This window comes from Berghia stephanieae, chromosome 4, assembly GCF_034508935.2.
Source record: "Berghia stephanieae isolate SIO BIC M18660-M18661 chromosome 4, UCSD_Bste_1.3, whole genome shotgun sequence".
NCBI lineage: Eukaryota > Metazoa > Mollusca > Gastropoda > Nudibranchia > Aeolidiidae > Berghia > Berghia stephanieae.
The window spans coordinates 4,615,071-4,622,570 of NC_088363.1; the positions used below are offsets into that span (position 1 = coordinate 4,615,071).

General features: G+C 31.5%; 1 protein-coding gene across 1 annotated transcript in view; it reads left to right on the forward strand.

The window, feature by feature from the left end:
• The window catches only part of LOC144969923 (uncharacterized), a 36,733-nt gene that overhangs the window by 20,585 nt on the left and 8,648 nt on the right, over positions 1 to 7,500 (forward strand). The window contains exons 17-24 of the mRNA XM_078908994.1: positions 145 to 286; positions 1,012 to 1,143; positions 1,962 to 2,144; positions 3,058 to 3,219; positions 3,860 to 3,991; positions 4,840 to 4,971; positions 5,465 to 5,541; positions 6,815 to 7,004. Coding sequence (XP_078765120.1) covers positions 145 to 286; positions 1,012 to 1,143; positions 1,962 to 2,144; positions 3,058 to 3,219; positions 3,860 to 3,991; positions 4,840 to 4,971; positions 5,465 to 5,541; positions 6,815 to 7,004 — 1,150 coding nt within the window. The remainder of the gene's footprint in view (positions 1 to 144; positions 287 to 1,011; positions 1,144 to 1,961; positions 2,145 to 3,057; positions 3,220 to 3,859; positions 3,992 to 4,839; positions 4,972 to 5,464; positions 5,542 to 6,814; positions 7,005 to 7,500) is intronic.

The following is a 7,500-nucleotide window of genomic DNA, read 5'->3' on the forward strand; positions in this document are numbered from 1 at the left end:
TTATTTTAAAAAAGCATAGGGCATCCCTAGCATCAAGTCCAACATGACATGAAACTATTTTAAGATGACGGGTTACATTAATATATGTACGTATCATGTTTTCAAATAATCATCGTTATCGTTACATGCCTGGTATCTTGACAGTAATCTTCGTATACGAGGTTCTTCCCTCTGCGACATTGCCATCCTAGTTATCGATATCATGCACGGGTTGGAACCCCAGACCAGAGAGTCCATCAACTTGTTAAAGGAGAGAAAAACACCGTTTTTGGTGGCTCTGAATAAGGTAAGCAGTGGGAGAAATATGGTACGCTCATTCTCTTCATTAAATGTTTTTTTTTTTTGTTTTTTTTTTTTGGTGCCTTTAAAAAGGATATTTGATTTACAATCCATTATAGCAGTGATTTGTCTTGTTTCTTTTCATTATCTTGCGAAATGTTTATCAAATTCCCTGTCAATTTAAAAGTAATTCTTCATAGCCCATGGGGCCGGAGTATATCCCGTTTTCTATAGTGTGAAACGGACAATAGCAATTGCTTGTTACCCTTTTGATAGGACGTTAGTCTATCGCAAAGTACTTTTCATCAGATCTAACAGACCCAGCTACCCATTCACTGCTGGGTAGACAGGGAGAAAAGAAAATAATCTTGGCTGTACCTGTGATTGATCTCAGTACCTTTGCTTGTGTAGCGAGTGCTCTACCAACTGAGATATTGGAACCCCCTCTGTCAATTTAAGAACGATCCAATTTCTAGGCATACAATTAAGATTAAGGGGTCAGATGTGATCACATTTAGATTTTTCAACCAATATTTTAGAAGAAAGTTTTTGTTTATTTCAAAATTTATTTATTTGTTATTTTTTGTTAGAAATTTATTAGAAGATCAAAATCATCCAGAAAGAACAGGAGACCAAAAATTTGAAAGATTTCTCAAAAATTCAGTCAATACTTTGACCAACAACTCGATGTATTTTTTTTTTTTTTTTGTCTTTATTTCCACTGACCTGTAGATTGATAGATTATACCAGTGGAAGCCACAGCCCATGAATGACGTCCAAAACACAGTGAAGAAACAGTCTGCTCATACAAAGACTGAGTTTGACGAGAGGACGCAACACGCCATCGTGCAACTCGCCGAAGAGGTATGTATAATGTCTGCGCATGATTCTGAAAACCAATATTTCACCATTAGGTCAAATCATGTGATAATCAGTTGACGTGTGTTGTTTTTCAAAAATATCATTCATACCAATGATGGGCCTCGTTCATATTTCATTACCGGGTGAAAATGATCATCATGTGGAGATCAGTCTTCCTCTGACATTTTGAAAATTCTTGTTTTTTGTTGTTGTTGTTGTTTTGTTTGCCTTAATAGGTATTTCAATTTATAGTTGTAGGATAGTGGTGGTGGCAATGATAATAATGATGATGAATAGGATGATAATAATATTAGTAATATTAATAATTATAATAATAATAATAATAATAATAATGATAATAACAATAATGATAGTAATAATAAATGTAATAATAAAAATAATAATATAATAATAATATAATAATAATAATAATAATAATAATATAATAATAATAATAATAATAATAATAATAATAATAATAATAATAATAATAATAATAGTAATAATATTAATAATAATATAATAATATAATATAATAATAATATATATAATATTAATAATAATATAATATTAATAATAATAATAATAATAATATATAATAATAATTAATAATAATAATAATAATAATAATAATAAATAATAAAAATAATAATAATAATAATAATAATAATAAAAATATAATAATAAAATAATAATAATAATAATAATAATAATAATAATAATAATAATAATAATAATAATAATAATAATAATAATAATAATAGAATATGAAGGGTAAACATTAGAACAATACTGATAATATGAATTTATATTTGAAACAGGGGTTGAATGCTGCGCTATTCTATGAAAATAAGAATCCTCGTGAGTACGTATCAATGGTGCCCACATCGGCCCACACTGGAGACGGAATGGGTAATTTGGTGGCCCTGGTCTGTGACCTCTGTCAGAACATGTTGGCCAAGAGACTCATGTATAGCACAGAGTTACAAGCAACAGTCATGGAGGTGAATTGAAACGCTTTTAAAATTATTTTTTTTGTTCCTCAACCTAATACTTATTTGTTTATTTTTATTTTTATTTTTCAATTTTCCGTTCCAAATCTGTCGAGTGGCACTTGTAGTTTTTGTTTTCCAGATCCTATTTTGCTTTTAACTTTACATGATTCATCAACAACATTTTAAGCTTTTTGTTTTTTAATGTTAATTATTTTGCTAATGGAGCAATGATCATGTAGATACAATGCACAGAACACTCGAAGGGTCTGGCAGATATGAAATTGTTATCATTTTATTACAAAGAAATTTTAGATTTTGAATAAAATGTTCATGTTGACTGACTGAACAAGTTTGTTATACAAAATACAAACATTGTCCTGATCTAGGTGGTAGCTGTAAATTGGTTTTGATTAGGTAATCCAAAAGTTTTCTGTAGATTTTGTTTTTTTTTTCGTAGAAGAAAGCGTTATACTGTATTTTAATAGAATTACTTGATATCACTGTATTAGCTCTATCAGAATTACACCTGCCTATTGCTACGAACAATTCGTAGAAATACGAAACTTTGGCTCTAGTCACGAGACTGCATTTGCCTCTTTGACTCAATAAATCTTGTTGAAAAGGAAAGATTGATGCTTAGAAGCTATAATTATAACTTTGGAGCATTTTTGGGTCTTACTGTAGGCAAATTATTTATTTCTAAATCTATTTAAAGTGACTTTTTATCTTTTTTTTCCATTGGAAACTAAGAATATTTGAAATTTCAAGGATGCAACTCTGCAGAATATTAGTTTTTTTCTAATTTTTTGCAATGCATACAGATAAAAGAAATAAAGTCAAATTTCGTTTGTAATAAATACTCTTATGACACTGCCTCATTTATGTCTTTATTCTTTATGATAATCATTCCAAATTGTTTCAGGTAAAAGCCATCACAGGGATGGGAACCACAGTTGATGTTATCCTTATTAACGGGTCGTTGAACGAGGGAGATTCTATCGTCCTGGCTGGTACTGAAGGGCCGATTGTCACTCAGATCAGGGGGCTTTTAATGCCCCAACCCATGAAAGAATTACGTGTAAAGGTTTGTAATCCTTTCCTTTTCCTTTTTATTAACAAAATTCGGATCGAGCAAAAACAGAAAGAAGAAAAATAACGGAAAAAAAAATTTCTTTCTTGGTATTATTATTTTTTTAATCAAGCATTCTTCAGTAAATTTACTTTTTAATTTTAACAAAATTTATTTGTTTGCTTACTTATCTATTTGTGTGAACTTTGATCATATTTCAGATTATTAAAATCAAAATTTTACATGAATTTTGATGAAAATACTTTTATTTTAGTCAGAAGTGGAGACAAAATAAAATTAAAGTACTTATATCTTCTAACTTCTAAGGCATTTTGAAATAACAAGTGATTATAGAAATAAGGATGAGTTTGGGTAGAAATAGATTATTTTTTCTTAAAATTAGTATTTTTTAAACCAAAATACAGACTTTTTGTTTGTTGCCTGAACTGTGGCCAGTCTTAGAATAGAACTAGAAAAACTTTTCACCAGAATTTAATGAGTGACGAACTTATGGTTAATTTATTTAATAGCTTTTACCATAGTTGTAATGGATCGGTGAATGTATTTTAAAAAAATATATATTTATTTGGATATTGTATGTAATGGATGACGTACTGACTTATTATTTTGTATTGTATTGTCTTTTGATTGATAGCATCAGTATGAACACCACAAGACTGTGATGGCTGCCCAGGGTGTCAAAATTAATGCCAAAGAGATGGAGAAAGCCCTAGCTGGTCTCCCACTGTTTGTAGCCAATGACAACGACGAGAGGGAATATTACAAGGTTAGAAAGATGCATTCTACAGTGCTGATGGTTTTCCTCGGATCCGCGGAAATCTCTCGATTTTTGTGTCAGAGGCGGAGGAATTTCCTCCTTTAAAAGAAATGACATTTTCCTCAATCAAATTTTCTGGCTTTGAGAGATTTGATGTGTGGTGGAACAAACTGATGCAATTTCCCCAGTATCCAGAAGATAGCTAGAGTAGTTTATCATCTCAATGGCTCTAAAAGTGGGGGGTTAGTGAAGTAATCATGTAGTGTAAATAAAAAAAAATCATAATTTTCCTCCTTTTTCCCTTTTTGTCACCATCAGCACTGATTCTACTTAAGTTTTTATATCATTTGTTTGTTCCGTAACTTTATGTCAAACTTAAGAAATTGTCAAGTCTAAATTTAGAAAAGATAACTTCCAGTCTTTAAAACCAACATTCTCTCGTCTAATTTACATTGATATCACTTTTTTCTGATTCGCTAAATAAAAGAATAAAAACAGATTTCCTCTTATCAACCAACTGTAGTGTTTCTGTTTATGAATCCGGTTTATTTAACAAGTATAAGATGGATTTCATGTGTCCAAATCCCATCTACGACTGCAGGAATACTGTATGTCAAATGACTATTAAGAATTGCTCGAGAGATTTTGATAACTTTAAAAGTAGATAATGAATTTTTGCTTTTTTTTTGTCTTTCATGTTTTCTCTTTGAGAAATTCCTTGTGTTGTAATGGAAGCCAAATTGTTGATATTCATTGAGGTTTAGATTTTTATTTTACCGCCTAAAAATTGATGGAAAATCGTACATGTTCATTCCTCTGTCCACCTTGCCTGAAGTTTAAATTTTGATATTTTTCAGGCTGAAGTAGCGATAGTATTGAAGGACACCCTGGACTCCATCAAAGTCCAAGACAAAGGCGTCTTTGTCCAAGCCTCAACCTTGGGGTCTCTTGAGGCTCTTCTCGAATTTCTCAGAACGTCCAAGATTCCAGTGAGTATTGGCATCAATCAAAATTTTGGTATTAGCCTTTTTTTTTTTTTCTTTCAAACGATATGTAAAAACAAAGGACTGTATGATTTAAAAGACAGAATAGTTGACAACGGAGCGTCTTCATTTAATTTTAAAGATATTTTATTCAGATATTAAAAACGATACGAATCTTGTATCTTAGTTTGACATCACTGTCACTTGAGATTATTTTCATGAGTTTTTAATTTATAGGGTTTTTTTTGTTTTTGTTTTTTTTTTTGGGGGGGGGGGGGGGGGGGTGTGGAAAAAGACAGCAATTTTTTTTCTTATCCTCTGTGACACAAGACTTTCTGAAATTTCACTCAATTTATTTTAGAATAACTGCCTCGCTTTGAAAAAAAAAATAGTAGAAGATTTGTACATTATTATTATTATGGATATATTGTTTGTAGTTTCTTTGTTAATTTATTGGATTTATTTATTTATAATTATTTTTTTTAAATTTGATCTCCAGTATGCTGGAATTAACATTGGTCCCGTCCATAAGAAAGATATCATGAAGGCTTCTGTCATGTTGGAACACGATTCACAGTGAGTGCATACCATTTTTATTGACATTTTAGAGGGCCTTTGAATAGGAATTTATTTTTAGAATTTCATTTTTTTTTTTTCTTTTCAAAAAGTCAAAGCCCAGCCAAAAATCTCTTATATATAGCAATATCCCATGTTTTCTTCCCATGTTAAAATGTTTAAAACTTTAAATCCAATATGTGTGAACAAAATGGATGACTAAATTGTTTTAACACTTTTTATCCCCTGGATTTGCGATGGACAAATAATATCAGTTGCAATTCACACTCAGGGATGGGGTCCTTTGACCTCCTGTGGTGGGCAGGAGGTCACGCTGTGTCTTCTATCCCCTTGTATATGTTTTCCAAGTTGCTTTCTGTCTTTGCTTGGAATGGGATTACTCAGTTTTGTCCCAGCCCTGGCAGGAGTCCTTGACTGGGAGGGAAACAGTCAAATGTATAGTTATAATTTTGGGAGATGTTTGTCGTTGTAAATCATCTCTCTGTTATGCATCGTTAGTTATGTATTCTTTAAACAGTTTAGTGTAGTCCTCCTAGTGGAATCCTGTGCTGGTGTCTGGATGAGACTTTAAGTTAATCTCAAACTAAGTACACTTATGTGCGGCTATGTGGTCTAGTGGTATGACACTCGCTTTCGGATCGGAAGGTCCTGGGTTTCGAGCCTCGCTCGGCGCATAGTTGAGTCCTTGTAAAAGGCTCTTTACTCACATTCTCTCACCATACTCAGGTGTAAAATGAGTACCTGGCCGTGACAGTGTTGTCTTTGTCCGAAAAATTGTAATATCGCCTGACAGGTGTCATGTCCCGTCCTACATGTTAAATGTTGCTGTTGACCAGGGACCCCTTGTAAAGCGCTTTGAGCACATTTTAGTGGAAATTGCGCTATATAAAAGCTCAATTTAAAAAAAAAATTTTTTATGCTCTTACGATCTACATCTGTTTCTTATTTCAACCCTTGGTTTAACTTTTTCTTGGGTGCTTTGATTGTAATTCTAGTATATTTTGACTATTCCATTTTCTTCTTTTTACTGGTTCTGATATGACCTAAATGTGTTGCAAGCGCCTGTAAACTCTAAAAAACATAAACAAACAAAACAATATGCACTCAACCAAAATAATAACAAAAACCCAGAGGTCCAGTGAGCAAAATGTTGTTTATATTTATATTATTTTATAGAAAAGAATAAATAAAAACTTACCAGCAATACTAACAAATGTTTCCACACACAAAAAAATGTATCTTGACTTTGCATGACTTTTATCGTTGATTTCAGGTATGCCGTCATTTTAGCGTTCGATGTGAAAGTGGAGCGAGAAGCACAAGAACTGGCCGACAGTGTCGGCGTTCGGATATTCACAGCCGATATCATTTATCACCTTTTTGATGACTTCACCAAGTTCAGAGAAGACTGCAAGAGGCGGAAGCAGGAAGAATTCAAACATATCGCTGTCTTCCCTTGTAGAGTAAGAGATTTTGAAAATTTTATACTAGTAAAGTCGAGCAATACCATGACTTTGTAACTTTAGGGAAATTGATTTATAGTAAAGTTATAATTACTGTGATGTTGTAGCCTTAGCATAATTAATTTATAGTTAAGTTATAATTTACTGTGACATTGTAACATTAGCAAAATTGATTTATAGTAAAGTTATAGCTATTGTGATCTTGTAACCTTAGCAGAATTGATTTATAGTTAAGTTATAATTTACTGTGATGTTGTAGCCTTAGCAGAATTGATTTATAGTTAAGTTTTAATTATTGTGATGTTGTAACCTTAGCATAATTGATTTATAGTAAAGTTATACTTAACTGTGACATTGTAACATTAGCAAAATTGATTTATAGTAAAGTTATAATTATTGTGATGTTGTAACCTTAGCATAATTGATTTATAGTAAATTTATACTTTGCTATGACATTGTAACATTAGCAAAATTGATTTATAGTAAAGTCTCACGA